At 43.2% G+C, this 19360-nt stretch overlaps 1 protein-coding gene across 4 annotated transcripts in view; it reads right to left on the bottom strand.

The window, feature by feature from the left end:
- RAI14 (retinoic acid induced 14) overlaps positions 1-18657 on the bottom strand; it is an 82281-nt gene extending 63624 nt beyond the window's left edge. For all 4 annotated transcript variants that reach the window (XM_051643189.1, XM_051643190.1, XM_051643191.1 and 1 more), the window contains exons 1-2: positions 18567-18657; positions 9496-9587 (exon numbers count right to left, since the gene is read on the bottom strand). In XM_051643189.1, coding sequence (XP_051499149.1) covers positions 9496-9531 — 36 coding nt within the window. In that variant the 5' untranslated portion in view covers positions 9532-9587; positions 18567-18657. The remainder of the gene's footprint in view (positions 1-9495; positions 9588-18566) is intronic.
- Between the last annotated feature and the right edge of the window lie 703 nt (positions 18658-19360).

Genomic DNA, 19360 nt, shown 5'->3' with positions numbered 1-19360 from the left:
CTAAGAGGGCCAGTTCCATCCTGGGGTGCATTAAGAAGAATGTGGCCGGCAGGTCAAAGGAAGTTCTCTTTCTCCTCTACTCTGCCCTGTTGAGGCCTCACCTGGAGTACTGTGTGCAGTTCTGGGCTCCCCAGTTCAATAAGGACAAGGAACTACTGGAAAGAGTCCAGCACAGGGCATCTAGGATGGTTAAGGGATTGGAGCATCTAACATATGAGGAAAGGCTGAGAGAGCTGGGTCTGTTTAGCTCAGAGAAAAGAGGCCAAGAGAGGATCTCATTAGTGTTTATATTTATCTAAACTGCGGGTGCCAGGAGATATGGTCAGACTCTTCTCAGTGGTGCCCAGTAAGTGAACAAGAGGTAATGGTCACAAACTGGTACAAAGGAGATTTAACCTGAATATGAGAAAATACTTCTTTACTCCGAAGGTAACAGAACACTGGAACAAGCTGCCCAGGGAGGTTGTGGAGTCTCCATCCCCACAGACATTAAAAACCCACCTGGGCATATTCCTGTGTATTGTGGTTTAGGGGATCCTGCTCTAGCAGAAGGGTTGGACTAGAATATCTCCAGAGGTCCCTTCCAACCCCTACCATTCTGTGATTCTGTGTAATACAGAAAAGCCTCTTCATCCTCATTCCTTCCACCTGCCTGCCCCATGCAGTGCTTCAATAACTTGACCTTCGAACAAAGTACCTCCAATGAATTTCTCCAAGTTCAACTGTCACAACTCTCCCTAAAGACCACACAGTATCTCCTGGAAAGAATGGCCACTGACCTTATCCTCCTCTATGCACAAGCTTCACAGAAACAGGCATGGCATGAACCTCAAGGAGATGCAAGTATGTGGCAAGGCAAGGAGCAGAAAAGCACTTAACATGTCACTAATGCTGGGCACTTGCCTGGACTACCCACAATCAGATCAGCTTTTTTGAAGAACAGAACTAGAAAATATTGCTGGAATACAGCAACTTGAAACATAGACTCGCAAAATGTAAGCGTAGGATGACATGGCTCAAATCTCCAATAAAGTAAATTGTATGGGTGTTATATTCTTTCGATAATAATGTAGCACCTATGCACAGGGAACTGGTTTTTGTTCTTAGTAAAGATGAGAGTCTTCAAACACAAGACTGGACCACTAATTAAATCATCTTCTTTACATGTGTTTTAACTGACAATTTTGACAGCTGGAGAGAACTTTTTTAATATCAGATTAGGCATGAGTAGTATCAAAAAGGAAGAGAGAGTAAATAGTGTACTACAGTAGGAATACACAGACTGCTCATTTATCCTATTTTACTCTACATTTAAATCTTACTAAAGATAAATAAATACATTTTTAAATTACAATTGTTTTTTCCCGTTTCTTCTAAACTCAATCTTTTGAACTTCTGTTATCCAATTAAAGGGACTCAAAGACCATGTCTCTACACAAAGATTCCCTTCTTGTTACCAATATATTTTAAAATATTAACTTTGTAAGGTTGTGTATGGCAATTGAACATGCCAACTTGCCTTTCTTCTTCCTAGTCACCCATACTTCATCATGCTGTTTAATTTTGGTATTTGATTTAGTAGTGAACTGTCAAGTAACTGACTAGCTTTACATTGTGGATCTTCTGCATTTTGAGTATTACTGCCCGTAACACTACAGGTTTTAACTTCATTTAGAACAATTTTTTAATGGGAGGCCTCCCCTTCATCTTTGCAAATGTTTTACATAGATACCTTTTAATGAGGGATCACACAAGGATGGCCGAACAAGCCATCCTGGCATGATCAGAACACAAGTGCAAGGCATTCAGCCTGCCAGGCACTGCTTAGGCTGGCAGCGCAGCACAGCCTTTGTGGCCAACCAGTGACTAATCCAAGTTTCCTTTCACACAGCCTCCAAACCCAGAAGGGTAAGCAATCAAGAAGCCTGTGATAACAAAGTTGACAGGCCTGTGCAAGCAGCACCTGGAAAAGAGACATCTTTCCCCTTCCCTAACCTATATTTACAGAAGAGTAATTAGCCCCATGTCATTTAATACAAGTAAGAATATGACTGTAGGGTCAATAATAACATGAGAAATTATTCCTCACCTCAGATGGGACACTAGCATGGTGGCAGTGGAAGCTAAAAGGAAAGCAGTACAGGAGCTGCATGTCATTGACATGTCATGTCCATAACAAAGGAATCATTAATTTAAAATCAACAATGACATTTTATTACAGGCTGACAACAGCTGTCTGGGAACCTAACCAAGATGCTCTCTGCAATACTACAGATTGTAATTCTGTTTTAAGAAATAACTATGTGTTTATTCAAAGTAAGCCAACTCCAACCCAGGTTCTTCTACTATAATTCCAAACACCACAGCACGGTTTTCATTTAACCTCTTCCCTTTTCTTCCTGCCCCAACCATCTGAAGATGCTGTAGGTTGTTTCTAGACTATCTGCAAGTTACCTATCTTCAAACACTCTGACGAAGCTATGTACTTTCAGTTTCAGAGATAGCCAATCAGCAGGCATCACAGTTATTCCTTTTCACAAAACAGCTACAAAAATAGTAACTCTGACCCTACCATTTCAGCCATCCCACCTCTCCTCACCTTTTCTTTTTCCCTTGTTTTCCCCTGCCCTTATCTATTGGTCTTTACTTGCCTTCTCCATTACATTTTACTTTCATCATTAGAAGAGAAGCTACGTAACATGCAGGCTGATACTAGCCCTTCGCAGAGGGCTCAGGTGCACCAGAATTACAGTTCAAATGAATAAAGTAATTTTAGAAGTACTCTGAGCACGTGTCTGTTATGATTTGGGAGACCCTGGCATACTGTAGGACCCTGAAAGACTGGGTCAGTATTGCCGCCCACTTCCTGTCACAATTTAGAAAAGCCAGGAGAGCTGGAAGCCAGGCCCTTCTCCCTTCCTGCTCTTTTCTCCCTGATGGGGCTGCTGCTGCTTCCTTCAGCTTCCCATGTGTCCACTCCAGAATACAACTGCATTGGGTGCTGTGAGGAGCCATGGGCGTCTCCCCTGAAGCAGCCCAGGTTTTTCCCATTTCCCTGCAATCGTCGAGATCAGTTTTGTATATAAATACTTGTCTATTCTTCCCCCACATTTTACCCTTTTACCTCATGTTATATCAAATTTATTTCTAGTTTCAATTTCCAAAGTTTAAGTCTCTCTTCCTTATTCCCCTTCTATCTTCCCTTGGGAGGGTGGAGTGGGGGGTAATAGACAGCAATTCTGTCCTCTAGTTTTTGGGATTCAGCTTTAATAGTTAAACCAGGACAGAATATTGGTGCCCAACGTGGGGATTGGAATTTAGTTTTTATTTTGAAAGATTGTAAGTTTGGAAATTGAAACTGGAGGGGAAAAAAAAAGAAAATTTTGAAATGGCAATTCTCATGTGGATTCTGAAAAATGTGATTTTTCACATAGGCGTGGCTTTCATTGTGACAGAGATTCACGGTTTTGTGATGTATGTTCCTGGTTTTTTGTTTTCTTACTGTGGTCAAGCATTACTTGCTGCTTGGAGGAGTTGGGCTGCAGATGGGCTTAAGGCATTCAGGAACCATTTTACCATTTGTGCTGTCATGCAAAATTTCTCCGTTCATTTTTCAAGTGCCTCAGAAAATTACTCTGCTCCTTTCTCTGGCAATTTCACCGTGCTACAGTTTGGAGGCTTCGGGAATGTCTGGTGTTACTTCTTCTTGGTAATACTGCTGTGCCTGCATGTGTACCAGGGGTGGGGTACAGTAAAAAACTGGTAGTGGAAACTGGCTGCGAGCGGCGGCTGCCTCGTGCTGGCAGCGTGGGAACCCAGTGCCCTCGCGGCTCCTCCCGCCGCCGCAGCCCCTGAGCACTTGCCTACTGCTAATAATGAAGAGAAGACACTACTTGGTGCCAAGAGGCTCACATTGAACTGACTGCAACAGGCAGCAGGTGAGATCTACATACTACTTTATATACTGTAGGACTCGGAACATGTCTAATTCATTTTCTGCACAAAGCATTTAAGCTTTGTCTGGGAGAGCAAGCTGAGTAGAGCAGCACCTTATGCTGTCCAGAACTAGAGGCATGAAACCAAACAGCTCCAGAACAGAAAATGGGGAGAAAGGTAGGACCCTTGACTCCTGACAGAGAAAGGGAAAAGCAGGAACCACAGCACTTGTTTCAAGAAAGAGAGAAGGTTAAATTCTCGTTTCCAAAGAATAGATGGTTGAGGACAATCTATACACTCCAGAGATCATCTCTTCCTTTCACACTGTATAGTGGAATCCAAAATTATTACTGAAGAACACAGTAAACTGAAAGCTATGGTTGTGTGTTTTAAGGCTTATTTAATTAAATACCTGATAGAAAAAGAACACCTAAATAAAAATAAAATTTCAGTAGTTCATCTTCTAAATAATGGAATAAAGTGGCCAGACAACACCACTATTTCACTTTTTAGCCAGAGTGAACTCTGTATGCTTTTTTTTTTTTTTTGTCACAATCACCCTGAAAGAAAGGAGGATATCTACAGAGTGGATAGCACAATTTTCAGAAATCTCATACTGCTTTTCAGGGTAATTATAGCTTTCCATGAATAAAAAAATTTAAGGGCTGTTTAAACGAAAACCTGCTTTATCATTTTTAAGTTGCCCCACCCAAGTTTTGTTCTCCCACACATTCAGTCCAGGGCACATGAGAACACAGTGATTCCAATGGAATGTATCCCAGCAATCTTTCAGTTCCGGACCCCCACACAGCATTTTATACTTTAAAAACTGTTGAATGGGAGCCTACTGCTTAAAACATCAGGCATTAAAAAGAAGTGCCAAGTCTTAATTAGCACAGCGTCCAGATTAAGACTGAGATTTTATACTACAACATACCTAACTGTCTCATCATTTTGAGATTTATGGAACAGTAACTATATCACAGGCCAAAAAGCAGCAACATTCGTAAGAACAGCAAACTTTTGAACCCCCACATGATAGTACAATGAATAGGCATTTCCAGAAATACCAGAAATTAGAGCTGGCAATGAGCGTTGGGAAATCCCAGCCTGCCTTGGCTTTGCTTCTAACAATAGCTCATTTTCCTGCTGAACTGCACAGTCAATTTTCAGTTTAAAAAGACACTATTATTTTAATATTGAGGATACTTTAGTATTGAAGATATTTAGAAACAAATCCCAATTCTAATCTTCCTCTTGTCCAGTAAACAATCCAGAAATTAAAAGAACATGGTCATTGTCAAATTACAAGATGTTTTTCAGCTGATCTTCAATACTCACAGAAAATGGTTCTAAAACTTTTCAGAAATTTGGCCACAAATACAAGTCAGGGAGTAAAAAAAATCCAGCGCATCATTACCTTCACACAATATGCCTTTTCTAGAGCAATCAAGAACACAGTTAAAAACAAATTTCCCTAAACAGATCACCTATGTTTCTACAACATCTAAGCACCAAATAGGTGGGTATTTAAATGTGTGTAGGTGACTAAAAATGTTGATGAGCATTTTATCACATTTAAGAAGCAAACAAAACATGTTTAGACAGGCTAAATATCTTTGCATATTTGAAAATCCTCTTGGCCCTCATGTGCCTGTTTAAGATTCTAGATGCTTTTGAAGTCAGGCCACAAACTAGTTACTACAGAAAACACTTCAATCTCAAATATTAATAAGAGGCCTAATAAGGCATCAGTGGCACTGCTTTTGCTTTAATTGGGTTATTTCAAACTCTGATTTTCCAAGCAGATACATGAAGAGGTTCTGTATTACTAGGCAGAGATATTAATTCTCTTGTGTGAATGAACTACAGACAGTCTATCAACAAATTCAAGCTTTGAAGTGGTATGATAGTTCCTGATATTACCACACCAACTTTTTCAAGTGTTACATGTAATAGTCTCTTGCAACAATTAATTTGAATCTTTTTAAGCTGTCAGATGTTAGGTGCTACTGAGAGTAGGTTTTGAGTTTGATGAGGAGGCAAAGAGATGAGGAAAGAGTGAAAAAATATAAAGTTCTCAGACAGAAGAGACTTTGTCCAGACATAAGTGGAATTTCCATTGTTTTGCCTACAGACTCTTGAAGGGTGCACATTTACTACTTGGCTTCCAGCCCCAGCAATTGCTCCCACCTAGGCATCCTGTTCACAGATTTCTAGACTGCAAGTATCCTCCTGTAACTACACATCTAATTTTGACAATACTTATTTGAGACAGAGCAATAAATCTAATTTCTCCACTCCAAATATACATGTTCACATGGCAACAGTCATGCATGAGAAGCATTTCACAGCAATGAAGTCTATAAAGGAAAAGTGATTCTCCAGTTAATGGAGCTGCTTACACACACAGTGAGTGAATCAGGTGAGGTACAGGACAGCTGAGCAGCAAAAGTATGAAGTGAGATGTCACTCTCCCATCTAAGAAGAGTCAAACTCCCATCTCTCAGCTGTGGACTAAATAAATTACGCTAAATATCAGAACTAGAAGCCTTACTTGTGTTTTCCCACAACCCCCTTGCTGGAATGCCCACCCCTGTGCTTTTCAGGCCAATAACCTCAGGGTGTGATTTGATAACGCAGCTAAGCCAAGTGACAGCTGCAGAAAAGGATGTCCTGCTGCTCCTCCTACTTCCACCATTCCACTCAGGGCTGACCCTAAGGTGAGACAGAGCAGAGTCAATCAGTTAAAACATACCCCACAAAGTAATTTTTCAGCACTTTATGTCCTGAACTGACTCACTGCAGGGTTCAACACCCTGAAAACTAGAAAGGCAGAGATAAAATAAGAAGGAACAGGGTCATGTCATCTCTTTTGGAAGCTGCAAGACTGGTTTAGCTCCAGCACCAGAGCAAAGCCCTGCAAGCAGGCACACAGAAACATATGCATGACTATCAGCAGTTGTGCCCACTTTCAATTCAGCCACTCTAACAACCTAGAAAGCTTTCCACATCAGTGAAGACTCCTATTGGTCTGCATTCCAGCATAATGTTTTACATTATCAGCCTTACTGCAGGAGAAGTGTATCTGTAATTCCTGTTTCTCACACACACCTTAAAGACTTATTATCATTCCTCCCCCTCTCCTTATTTCTTTATGCTAATGGTGAGACTAAAGAGAAGGGTATTATTCCTTCCCCCAAGACACCTTCAGTTCTACATAATAGATTAAAAATTTCCCCAGAAGGAAGGTGGTGGGATTTGGGATGAGAAAGGGTCTCTCTATTCCTTTTGACTTTACTCTTATACCCAATCCAATAACAGCTACCACATTGTATAAATTGAGATACAAATAAGACCAATTCCAATGAAAACCACCTCTTCCTCCTCCTCACAAACTATACCTAAGGGCAGCTTCCAAAAACTAAAGAGAAGAATAATTTTCCTTGCTTATCTTGCACAAAATATAGAGCAGCTCCTGTTGACTGTTCTGAATTATGCCCTTAAGGTTTGGCTTCAAAACAAAGGAAACCAGACTGTCACGGATTTAGACTGCTGTGCTCTTCAAGCTGCATATCTAAATTTTAGGTATCTGAAAAACCCTTTGTGGTCAACTTTGTCTCCAGCCAGTAGACAGCAGAAGTATCAAAACAGCAACTACTTTCAGACTCCTTCAGACTCCACTTGGTTTTGAGGAGAGGCACGAGTGAGTTATCAAGGACAGATAAGTAAGGAATAAGTGAACCAGTGCAATTTGTAACAGTGGGTGGACTACCTACAGCAGGATCTAGTTGCATCAGGCATGTCATGCAGCCTTTGCTCTAGAGCAGCACCCCGGCCAGCTAGCATATAAGTGTGAATCAAGTCATCCCAACACACAGACACACCTAACTTCAATAATACCATGTGTGTCCATATCTTAGCCAAAGGATTGTTCTCATTACTCATGCAGATGGCTATAAGATGTTTTACTGGTATTGGTGAAATCAAAATAGCAATTGCTGTTACTCCTTGCAACAGCAGCAACAATAAGCACAAAATTCTAACAGTACTAAATTGAATGACAGTCTTTTAGATTAAAAACTGTAGAGACTTGTGACATTTTTATTTGTTGTGACATGGCACAAAACATTGCGCCACTAGCTGATTCAGTCTGGTGACTAGCAAAAGCTGAACACTGCTAAAGTAGTCAGAAGTGTTTCCCTCTGCTCCCAAAAGTTGTTTGACATACTTCGTTTATAGCAGCAGACTATTTAAAAAGAGCTCTTGCTAAGATGAAGGGGTGGAGCATCCACCAGTGCTGCTGGTAGGAAGCCAATACAGCAGCTCCATCAAATGCTAACCTGTCGCTCGAAAGACTTTTAAAGCAGCAACCAGCACATCTCCAGTCTACATCAAAACAGCATCTCTACTTTCTTCCCAGCTACTGAAGTGCATTACAAGCTGGTTAAAGACACAAGTCTAATGGTGTGCCAGATGACCATTTTTATACCAAAGCACAGCCGCTGCTACTCCTGATTGCAGTGTGTAATTTTATTCCTGACTACCAAAACTTCTGACGAAGCTCCATTTTCAAACCTAATACATCTTAACCAAACAAGGCTGCTCTAAGACCCCATAGAATCTGGCCCTGACAAACAATACTTCACTTCTTTCAAAGCAACACACAAATTTAGGATGAAGGATGGAACGTGACATTCTTCATAGATCATAGGGATTTGCTACAAATTCCACACAGAACCTGGAAAGTCAATTAAGTACAAAGTAACCTTTTTCACTGATGAGCTCACTGCAGTATCAAACAAGCATTAACATTACTGCATGACAAAAAGCTGGAAGGAGTAACAGCAGGAAAGGGCAAGAACCGGACAAGACTAATGCAGTTCCACTGCTCCAAGGGAAGTGTGCTTACTAGGCAAATTAAAGCTCCAGTGGTACTACCACTACCAGCAAGAGGCAATATAAGATGTGCAGCCTAATGTCTCTCTAGATGCAGTTCTGAAGAATCTCCTGTAGGACCTCCACATTTGTCATGCTTGCTGCTCAAGCCTCACATTCACCCCTCCTGTTGAGCTAGAACTGATAAACCACAGCTGCTCTGATTGCACAGCTGGTTCCCATATTCTTGCTGACAAAGAAACCCTGCCACAGACTGAGGAGACCTTTCGTTAAGTGCTCAAACACCACACTGATAAGAACTGTATTATGATTAGGCAGAAATACAATTGGGTAGTAAAGTCCTTAACTAGGCTTAATCCTCTACCTGGAACAAAGTTTCAATCTGGGCATCAGCACAGTCTAACAGAAGTTCTACAGACCCCACTCATGTGCATGATTCAGTTACAAGGAGCCAGGCAGTGAAATACTATTAATTTGCATGACAGAGAATTGCACTCCAAATAGAAACAGCCTACTCCATACCATAATCAGCTGTTGCCTTTGTGCTTGGAAAAGGTTTTTCTTCTCTGTAATTCATTAACCTACAACCTTATCAAGGTGGTAGTGAAGAACTTGTTTCCAGCATGGAAACAAGCAGCCAAACTGAGCAGAAATACTTACGTCACTCTTCCTGAACTTTGCTTTTAAGCTCTTCATGCTGATCACATTCAACCTTCCAAACCCTTGAGGAGTTTTTTATTCTTCTTCAATATCTAAACAGAAAAGGAGAGAAAAATAAGATTCCAACTTGATGCCATTCAGTTCATTGGCAGCCAAGTGTGAATTGAATTTGCATACCTATATCGCCCTTTGAGGATTTAGCCCTCAAGCTCTAAAAAAAGATTAACAGCCAGCTATGGGAAACTTTATGTTTCTTCAAACTTAAAAGCAAGCCTAAGTCTCACCACAGAAGAAGAGAGTAAATCATTACCAAAAAGTCAAGTGTGTATCATGTTATGCTAGCTACCTCTTAATATAACAAGTACCGACACGTTCATACATGAAGCAGATTTCTCTGCCCACTGCCTATTTTAACATTATCATCAGGACAGCCATCTGTAAAGTGGCAAAAGCAGAAATAAGTATGCAAAGTAATTCATTAAAACTTCACTATCCTATAACCATGGGTCTACACTGGGCAGCAGATGTACCACCACTATTGTATGAACAAGTCAAACCACTAACCAAATTAAACGATGAATGACAAATACTAGGACAGCCCAACACAACACAGCAGACAGAACCACCTGAGCAAGAACAGAGATTATCACTGGAAGAATTGTTTTATGCTCTTCCCCATAAGAAACTGTATTCGTATTCTTAAAACACATAGCTGTTTTCAATCCGACAGAGCACTGTCACAACTAACATTACAGACAAGCTGCAAACTCTCACAAGGGAACAGGGAGCCAATGCTTAAGACAGTTTCCTACAGAAAGCTTCAATATACCACATACTATCAAGACAAACGTGACAACAAACAGCATGCTGAAGAAGCATCGCCATGTGGCTTTTTTTCTACAGCAGATCAGAAAAACAATGAAAGAGCAACATAGATCGGGTACTGGGCAAAGTAATCTATGCAAAAATGTTGCAAATTTCTAGTTTGACAGTACGCTCACTGGAACAGCCAGCCCCTCTCATCTACAAGTTCTAGCTCTTACACAAATTCCTTCTGAAGGAACAGTTTAAAGTAAAGGATGTTCAGCTGTATAAACTTCCTTCCTCCACCCTAGAAAAAAAAGGAGAAAAAATATTACGGGTCTAGCCAGATAAATAAATAGCTGAAATGGGGACTGGAGCATAAATTCAAATAGGTCATGCAGGGTCAGTAATGTTTCACTTCACTCTTCAGGAACAGTAGATTACAGTTTGATAAGCAAAGTGAGATTCAATCATTTCATAAAAGAAAATCTCCTAGTATTATGAAGCAAGTTGCTATGTTCTACATGATCACTCTACTCTTGAGTTTTAAAATGGAACTACACAGTATACTCTTGGTAGAATACATGTAAATGCTTCCACAAAATACAACACTAAGTACCACTCAGGAAAAGCTATTAGTGCTAAGTAAATACAGAATTTAGTTTAACCCCGTATTTATCTGACAGACATTTAAGACAAACATAAGTACAGCTCTTCAAAAAGCCCAAAACAAACAAAAAATCTCATATGCCACATACACACAAATACATTTACCACAGAATGCATACCTCCAGTAGGTAATCCTGCTGGGGTAATTCTGTAGGCTGTTAAAATATCATTAAATCTAACTAAATGACCTTAAGTCTAATTAAACAGTCATCCTGAAAACGTATCAGATTCCCGACTTCTTTCAGGTATGTGAGTGAGGGGTTTCATTCAAAGTTCTTGTTTTGTATCTCAAGGAAAATGGGCTTGTGTTATTTTGTTTAACTCTTTAGCATGCAATAAGAAATGAAAGAAGACAAGTGCAGAAGCTTTTCTCTCTCTGGCTTAAGTGACAGTTGTTACTTGCTTAAGTGAAAATTTCTTCACTTTTTCCTGGGCTGAATAATGTATCTGTAAAATCGTAACAAAAAAGATACTTTTTTTTTAAAGCAAGTTTTGAACAATCAGAAAGAATAAATTATTTTAGGTTGCCCTGAGAGAAGCACACCATTTTATTTCTGTTACATCTACTTAAACCTTGAATGAAGTGTTTAAATTGCACAGCTGTCAGAACCTGCATTGAAAAGGAGCCTGAATCTCAGCAAGACCCCAGTAATTGCCTAAATCATTCTCTTAACACCACCAAAGATGATGAGCATCGCAAAGATCAGAAATGCCAGGGTATAGACAAGACAAATTCTATTACAGATAATAATAAAAAAAAGAAACAAAGAAAATTAAGGACAAAAAAACAAACTATTTTTAAAACTTTTGGGAAAAACAAAACAAAACCACAACTTTAAGGAACTTCAAAAGCTGAGAAGCATCCTACAATACCCCACAAAACTCAACAAAACTTGGTTTTAAAAGTTAAATATATTTGGCTAAGAAGGTAAACAGTTTAATTAGACCAGTTGAAATGAAATATAAAGAAGTATTGTGCATGGGGAATTGAAAACAAGAAGTCTTTCCTCCCATGCAGATTGCCAAAGAATTGTCTGCTATAGGCTGTCTTTCCCCTTCCCACTCCCTCAGCTTTTTTGGCTCCCATGAACGAAATATTTGTTACAGATCCCATGGAAGATAAAGTACTCAACTACACAGCTATGGGGGAGATGACAGCTCCTTGTAGGCATATGCACAGAACAGCTGCAAAGCTAGACTCTTTTTTATGAGGAACCTGTAAGTCTAATTAGTAAGTTTTGCAAGCACTCTTAATATGCTACTTTTCCCTGTCTTGAGGAAGGAGGAAGGGAGGTGAGTTGTGTTTCTATTAGAAGCCAACTTATTTTTCCCACAGGATATTTCACCTCTTGCGCAAGTGCATTTTATACACTGAATGTGAAACTAGTCTTCAGCATAATTAAAAAAGCATGCACAAGCACACAAAAACGGCATTCTCAAATTTAACGTGTCACATATCTGCTTTTTCCATAAGGCACAGTTAAACACAAACACTAAGATTACAGGTTGTGCATTACAATGCCCATAATCCTTAAGCTGTAGAGATAAAAAACCGTGAAGCAGTAAGGGCTGCCTTTTCTTGGCACTGTTCAAAGGGGGAAGTCACCTCTCAGAGGGTGTAATTATTGGAATTGGTGCAAAAATTGGTCAGCCTCCTGATTCCACAGAGCTTTATGACAACTGTTCATCTGCCAGAGGTGGGATAAAGGAAGCACCATTAACACACTCCTGTTTTACAAGATAGGAAACAACTACCAGAAATTCACTAGGGAGCATCAAGTCACTTCAAAGCAGTATTTCTGCAACGAATCACAGGTATTAATAAGCAGCAATCTCTACTAGTAGTGGCACTTCCCCAGTTTCAGAACAAATGTGGCAATAAATACTGAACGCTGTAATTCTGCAGGTGTAGCAAGTTGCAAGTTAGCAGTAAAGAACTGCTTAACTCCAGTTATTATCAACAGCTAATGCTGATCACATGCTTTTAACCATTATCTCCAAAACTAAACATCTAGTCCTCTATCTCGCCTTTCTTCATCTTAATGTTGAGAAACAGCTTTCAGGAGTATAAGCCACAAAAAACATGTTTAGATTGGTGGTAAACCTATCTAGTTAAAACAAGAGACATTGAAGTGGTTGTAATCTTTGCCCTCAGTAATTTCATTGAAACTGCGTTTTAATACACAATACAATCTTTGGGTTTAAATGTAGGAAACAGATTAGGATAATCTTCCCCACTCATTTACAGCGAGATTCATGAAAGCTATAGTAAACAATACTGACTTTTTATTTCCCTTTCATTAAATTACATTAAAATCAGAGCAAAGCCTTTCAAACAATGTTACAATTACCTCCTTGAATGGCCAAAGAGCCAGTGATGCAACAGGGGAAACAGCCTTAGTTTTATTAAGTAAAACTACAAGTTTACAGCAAAACCATACACTGTGCACACAGTTCATGCCAATGACAGTTACCCTTTACTGATATGGGGCTGAAGTAAATTAATTTAGGTGTTAAAAATCTAGCACCTCTTTCAGAACACTCTAAGAAGCCTCCATCTCAGACAGTGCTCTTCCGCAGCAAAGCACAATTCATGTCATCAAACTGATTTCCACTCCCCAAAATACTTGAAAATGTTTTTTTCTAACCTTGTGAGGTTACAGGAAAAAAACAGAGACTCCACGCATGACCTAGCAGCATGGAGGCGAAAGGAAAAAAAAAAAAAAAAAAAAAAAAAAAAAAAATCCTGGAAGAATACCAGTGTCATGATACACTTACGCCTCTGTACGAATACACCTGTGCTAACAGGAAAATGCAAGGCCCCAGAAGCATCTTCCCCCAAAGCACAACATGAGTGTTTATTCTCTGGATGATCGCTTTCTAACTCACAGTCCTGCTGTGATCCAGAAGCGTAAGCCTTTGTGGCAATCAGCACTACAGAGCAGACAAAGAGGCATCTTCAAAGCAGCCAGAGGAATCCACACTACTAGCATCTCTTCTGCTCCCCACCTTCAGCACTCAACTTTTCAAACGGTTCGCATGCCCAAGCTCACCTGACCTAGTACTCAATACCAAGTGCATGCCTAAACCCAAGCTTCTCCTTAGTACTGCCAAAACCACAGGATCACCTGGAGGCATTAAACCATTACCCAGCCTCTTTGTACACACATAAATGCATATTCTTCTCTCTATTTCTCAGGCAGAAGCAGAGAAGCACATATGATGTGAACAAAAGCAATGGGAACATTTCTCCACTATTTATGAGCACAGCTCAGTTTTTCCATATTGAGTAACCCATCCTCCTGTCATAGCAAGTCATATGGAACAGAATTTTTTTAAACTTAATGTCACCTATAAAGACAAATAATTCTTGGCTTGGTTAATCTACTATTACTTACTAAAGAAAACACACTGAAAAATGCACTGAGAAGCCCAAGGACTACACACAAGTGGGAGTGATTTATGTACAGTTAATCCCATTCTAAACAGAATCAGACATCAGAGATATCAAGGGCCTTGGGTAACTTAGTACAATCCCCCTCTCTGTTCACAAATCACTGGCAAGGATGTGCTGAACTGTACAAATTTAAGCATTTGAGCCCCAAAGTTAAAGCTCCCCAGATACTGCATCAGTAACAAATCTACAGCTATTGCTCCTCCCTCCATAGCGCTTTGCATGAACTCCTTACTCTTAAGACTTCCTTTTCATATTCAGAATTTGGAAATGTTAAACTTTTAATGGATTCAGCTGAACCAGTACCAATCTTTGCGGATGTTACACAACCAATACAAACCCAGGCAAGCCTGTCAATGAGGGGGATCTGTGCAGTTTGTTAAACGTCCTTTTCAAAAGCAGTTCTAGACAGCTAGAAGAAAGCCTTCATCAACAAAGCCTTGGACACAGGGAGTTACAGAAGAAGATTAGAGAAAAATCAAGATGTAACATTGCCCTGATCTGTTTACTTGGCATATTAGCCGGCACTCCAGGCAAAATCCAAGATCAAGCGAAGTCCGGGCAAATTTGTCATTCACTCAATCAATATAACTTCGCTCTGTTCTTACTCCAGTTCTTCTGTCTGGAAGTGTTTGTCAACACACATCCAGCCCGCTGGAGAGAGCACAGTAAAAGAGGCAAGACTTGCCACATGTTCTGGGACATACTGCTGTCTTTTTCTGCTTTCAATTTCCTTGTCGCTAAAACAGAAAGGCCTCCCCCTAGGTGTCCCTCAAATTTGAGAACACATTCTCTGGTTTGTTATGTCGCAATCCTGAAGACTTTTCCATGTTCCACACTTAGTCCAACCAGGCCAGATTGGAACTGAAGCACCCAGCTACAACCAGAAATAGAGAAAAATTACACACAGTCCCATTTGTGAAATGCCAGCTCTTAAATGAGAAATACACATGGATAAAAACAGCTACTACTTGCTCATATTTAACTCCCTTCCTAATACAGCATATCAACCATTCGACTAAATGTGTTCCCAAATGAACAAACACGACAATCTGTACAGACACAACACGTAATCTGTGAAAAGACATAACCTTGACTATATGGATGAATATTCTGAAATAGCCTAAGGCAGAACAGTCACCTATTAGGGCAGGAGTCAGGCAGCCAACAATATCAATTTAATTCATCCAAGACACTTGGCAAGCCCCAGTCCCATAAACTCTGCCCTTATACATTTTTAAAGGTCTTGGAAGGGTATTCTACTGAAAACCTCAGAGACTGTGCTGATACCACAACTCCCCTCTTCAGCTTCTATGCTCTTGGTTGGGGAAAAGTAGTTGGTGAATATGCAGTAACTTTTAAAATATTACCCAGAACTGAAAAAACAGTTGTGTGTGCTTCTACCCCTCAAAAAAAGTACAGGAATTCAGATGCAGTTACAAAAAAAGAAGTGGAGCATCCTCAGCTACTGAAGTTAGTCATACACAGACCAGCACACAAATTCTTCTTCTGTTGTAATGACTGAAGAAATTTGGCTCCTTGGCTCTCCACTTCAGCCATACCCACTACAGATTCAGGTGAAAAAACCCACATACCTTGTTTTATAGTATTTTGAATACCAACAATGGCTTCTAGGCACAAAACCAAAATGCCTTCTTTCACTCTCCTGTACTTCCTTCCACTCCAGCAGTTATCAGCAAGTACCTAGACTGGTAGCTAGTCCTAAGCGCCAGTGGAGATCTTCAGTTGCTTCCACACTTCGCCAGACTCATACTTCTGTCAGTATGAGAGTGCTAATTTAATTGCTTGAAGTACAGTTATTTGCTCTACTTCCTTTGCACTCTAGAAGTGCATCATTAGATGACCCTCAAAATGTCAAGAGCAGCCAGGACTAACCACTCTGACAACAAGCTCCTAGCTACCTCAAATGCACAGCTATGACCTATGTGCATTCACAAGCACCCAGACAGCAACTCCAAGGAATGCAGGCAAGAGATCAGGCTTCAGGAAGTATGGACATATGCAGGAAGTATGGACACAGCAGGAGAGCCAGTTATTTGAATCTATAACCTCAGACGTTACAGATTGCTATACTCCTGCCTTGGGATTTTCAGTAGTCTACTATCTCTGCCATTAAGCAAAACACTAAAGCTTTAAATTTACTTGTTCTAGTTTTGCTTGTTTTTCCTCTAGTTATTTCAAGCATTATCCCTGTGCAAAACAAACAAGCCCACAATAAGCTCTCAAGAGGAATGTGAGCAGGGTATTGTTGCAGTAGGACTTACAAATTGTCAACATCTCACACAAGAACATAGCTTTCATGTTTCTCCAGGCACTGCTTCTCCCTCAAGAGAGGCACAACCTCCTCATTAAAGAGTGTGAGAAGAAAAGCAACATAGTGCAGAAGATACAGAAAGAATAAGAAAGAAGAGATGAGGCAAGTGAACTTTCTTGTGAAATGCTTACATCACTTCACGAGACCAGCAGCCTCCCACCTAGTCTCTTCTCCACACTCAATGCTATCCATGTCTTGGTTCAGGGAAGGAAAAAGGAGGAGGAAGCATTTTACTGCTTTGCTAGCAGATGTACTCTTGGAAACGGGAAGAGAGTAACACTGGGCCAATACTTGAAGGGACTCGGATGGACGTCTGCTACTTCACAGCGACTGACACTGAGCTTGGCTTCAACTCAAGACAACCCTGGGCTCACATCAAGCTTCTCTCTACTCAAATGCCATTTCTCTCTGGTTCGTACGGCTGTTACGTAATTCTCCTATTAGTAAATACAATCTCATTGACAGCCTTCCAGCAACATCCCAAGACAAGAGCCAAGCAGGTCACTGACAGATATTTACTAAATTCATTTACTCCTAGTTACACCAGAAGGCCCTTCTAAAATGATGTGTAGTTTCTGGCATTTATTTATTTTTAATTACACACACCAATCTGCTAGTCGCTGGGATAAAGTAAAAAAAAAAGAAAAGAAAAAGAAATGAGACTACACCTTATACCAAAGTAGCGCTCACACCTCTAGACAAGTATTTTCTATCAGTTCTGTAACAGGCATGCTCACAGTCACTATAGAAACAAACAGGAGAATTTGTTAAGACCCTGCACTGCTGATAAAGCAGAATTTAACCAGTCTTTTCACAGGGAAGAAACTTAAGTCTTGTCACAAGTGGCAGCAGCAGCAGCAGCCTGCAGGTTTGTGCTGCCAACCACTGTGCAAGGGAAAGAACCTTTCTCCTGCTGATGGAAGTTAGAAGCACAGGTTCCCGGTTCAACTCGATTCGATTCCTAACGCAGCCTACTTCATTTTTTTTTGTTTTCCCTCCAAGAGCTACCAAAAAAGCCCTCCCAAGCCCCCTCCCTGCCAGAGGAGGGCACAGCCCCGGCGCGGGGGCACCCGGCGGAGCCAGGCCCGGCTGCCGCCCCCCCGGGGGCCCGGTCGGCAGCCCCGTCCCCCCTTCCCGAGCTCCCCCTGAAGGCTCGGGGAGACGCGGCCCCGCACCAGCGCCCGGACCGCACCACACACGAGGCCACCTTTTTTTACCGGAGAGAGGCAACCGGACGGCGTCCCCTGGAGAGGCCAGTCTGGCTCCTGCCGGGGCTGCCCGGGGGGAGCAGGGGGCGAGGAGGGGCCCGAGCCCGGCCGGGGCTGCCAGGGACCGGGAGGGCCCCGCAGCTCCGCTCCAGGCGGAGGGACGCGCCGAGATCCACGGGCCGACGGCGGCGGGGGAGCGAACCGGCGCCCCGGTGACGCTGCTGCTGGCGGCGGCAGACAGCTGTCACCCCCCGTCCCGCACCGAGGGCAGCGGGAAAACCGACGGAACTAGCGCTAGAGGGAAGACACGGGAAAGCGGCAGCGACTGACGGGCTGCCCAGTGCTCTCCGCTCCCCCGCACCGGGAAAACGGGGCCAGCGCCGGGCGAAGCGAAGGGAGTTTTCCCGCTGCCACTCCGCGGGGCCGGTTCCTCCCCTCGGGCTCCGCCGGGGAAGCGCCGTCCCAAAGCGGCGGCGGCAGCAGCAGCAGCAAAGCCCCCGCGGTGGGGGGAGGTGGGCACCGCATACAAAGACCCCTCTCCGCAGCAGCCCGCCTCGTGCCTCCCGCCGCCTCCCGCCGCGCCGCGCCGCGCCTCGCTCACCTCACGGACGAGCCGCGTCCCGCCACGATCGCTCTTGGGCTGCCGCGCCGAGCCGAGCCGGTCGCCGGAGGGGCGGAGCGCGCGCAGCGGGACACGGGGCCGCCCCGCGCGGGTAGGGCGGGAAGAGGGAGCGGGGGGTGGGGGGCGTGAGATCACTCCGCGGCCACGTGACCGCGGGGGCTCCGGCCCCCCGCGGAGCACCGGGGGGAGGGGGAGGGGAGGGGGGGGGCGCCCCGGCCCCGCCCCCTCTCTTTCCCCGCGCGCGCCAGGGGCGGGGCCGGAGCCCCGCGCTCGCCACGGGTTGGGGAGGTGGGGGGGGGGGGGGGTGTCACGCGGCGGCGCGCGGGGCCGCCCGTCCGTTGGGCGGTTGGGGGGGGGGGGAAGGGGCGGGGAGCGGGAGGGGCCGCGGGAGCCCCCCCGTGCACCCCCCGCCCCCCCCCGGTGCAACCCCCTCCTCCCGGTGCAGCCCCCGCCCCCCGTGCAGCCCCCGCCCCCCGTGCAGCCCCCGCGGCAGGGGATGTGAGGGAGGTGGGCGTCAAGTGCCTCCCGCATCTGGCCGCCATCTGGCCTCCTCGAGAGACAAGGTGAGAGGGGGGAGGGATGGGGGGGAGGGGCAGAAAGTGACGTCAGGTTCTTCAAAAGAGCACAAGCGCTTCAGCACGTGGAGAGGAGCTGTAGAACCCTAAAGGTGGTTTGGGTTGGAAGGGACCTTAAAGGTTAGTTCCACCCCTCCCTTGTATGGGCAGGGACAGGTGCCACTAGACCGGGTTGCTCCAAGCCCCATCCAGCCTGGC

Source organism: Apus apus, chromosome Z (genome assembly GCF_020740795.1).
Source record: "Apus apus isolate bApuApu2 chromosome Z, bApuApu2.pri.cur, whole genome shotgun sequence".
In the NCBI taxonomy this organism is placed as follows: Eukaryota; Metazoa; Chordata; class Aves; order Apodiformes; family Apodidae; genus Apus; species Apus apus.
Note: the sequence above shows the minus strand (reverse complement) of the source record. Positions and strands in the feature narration are given on the sequence as shown.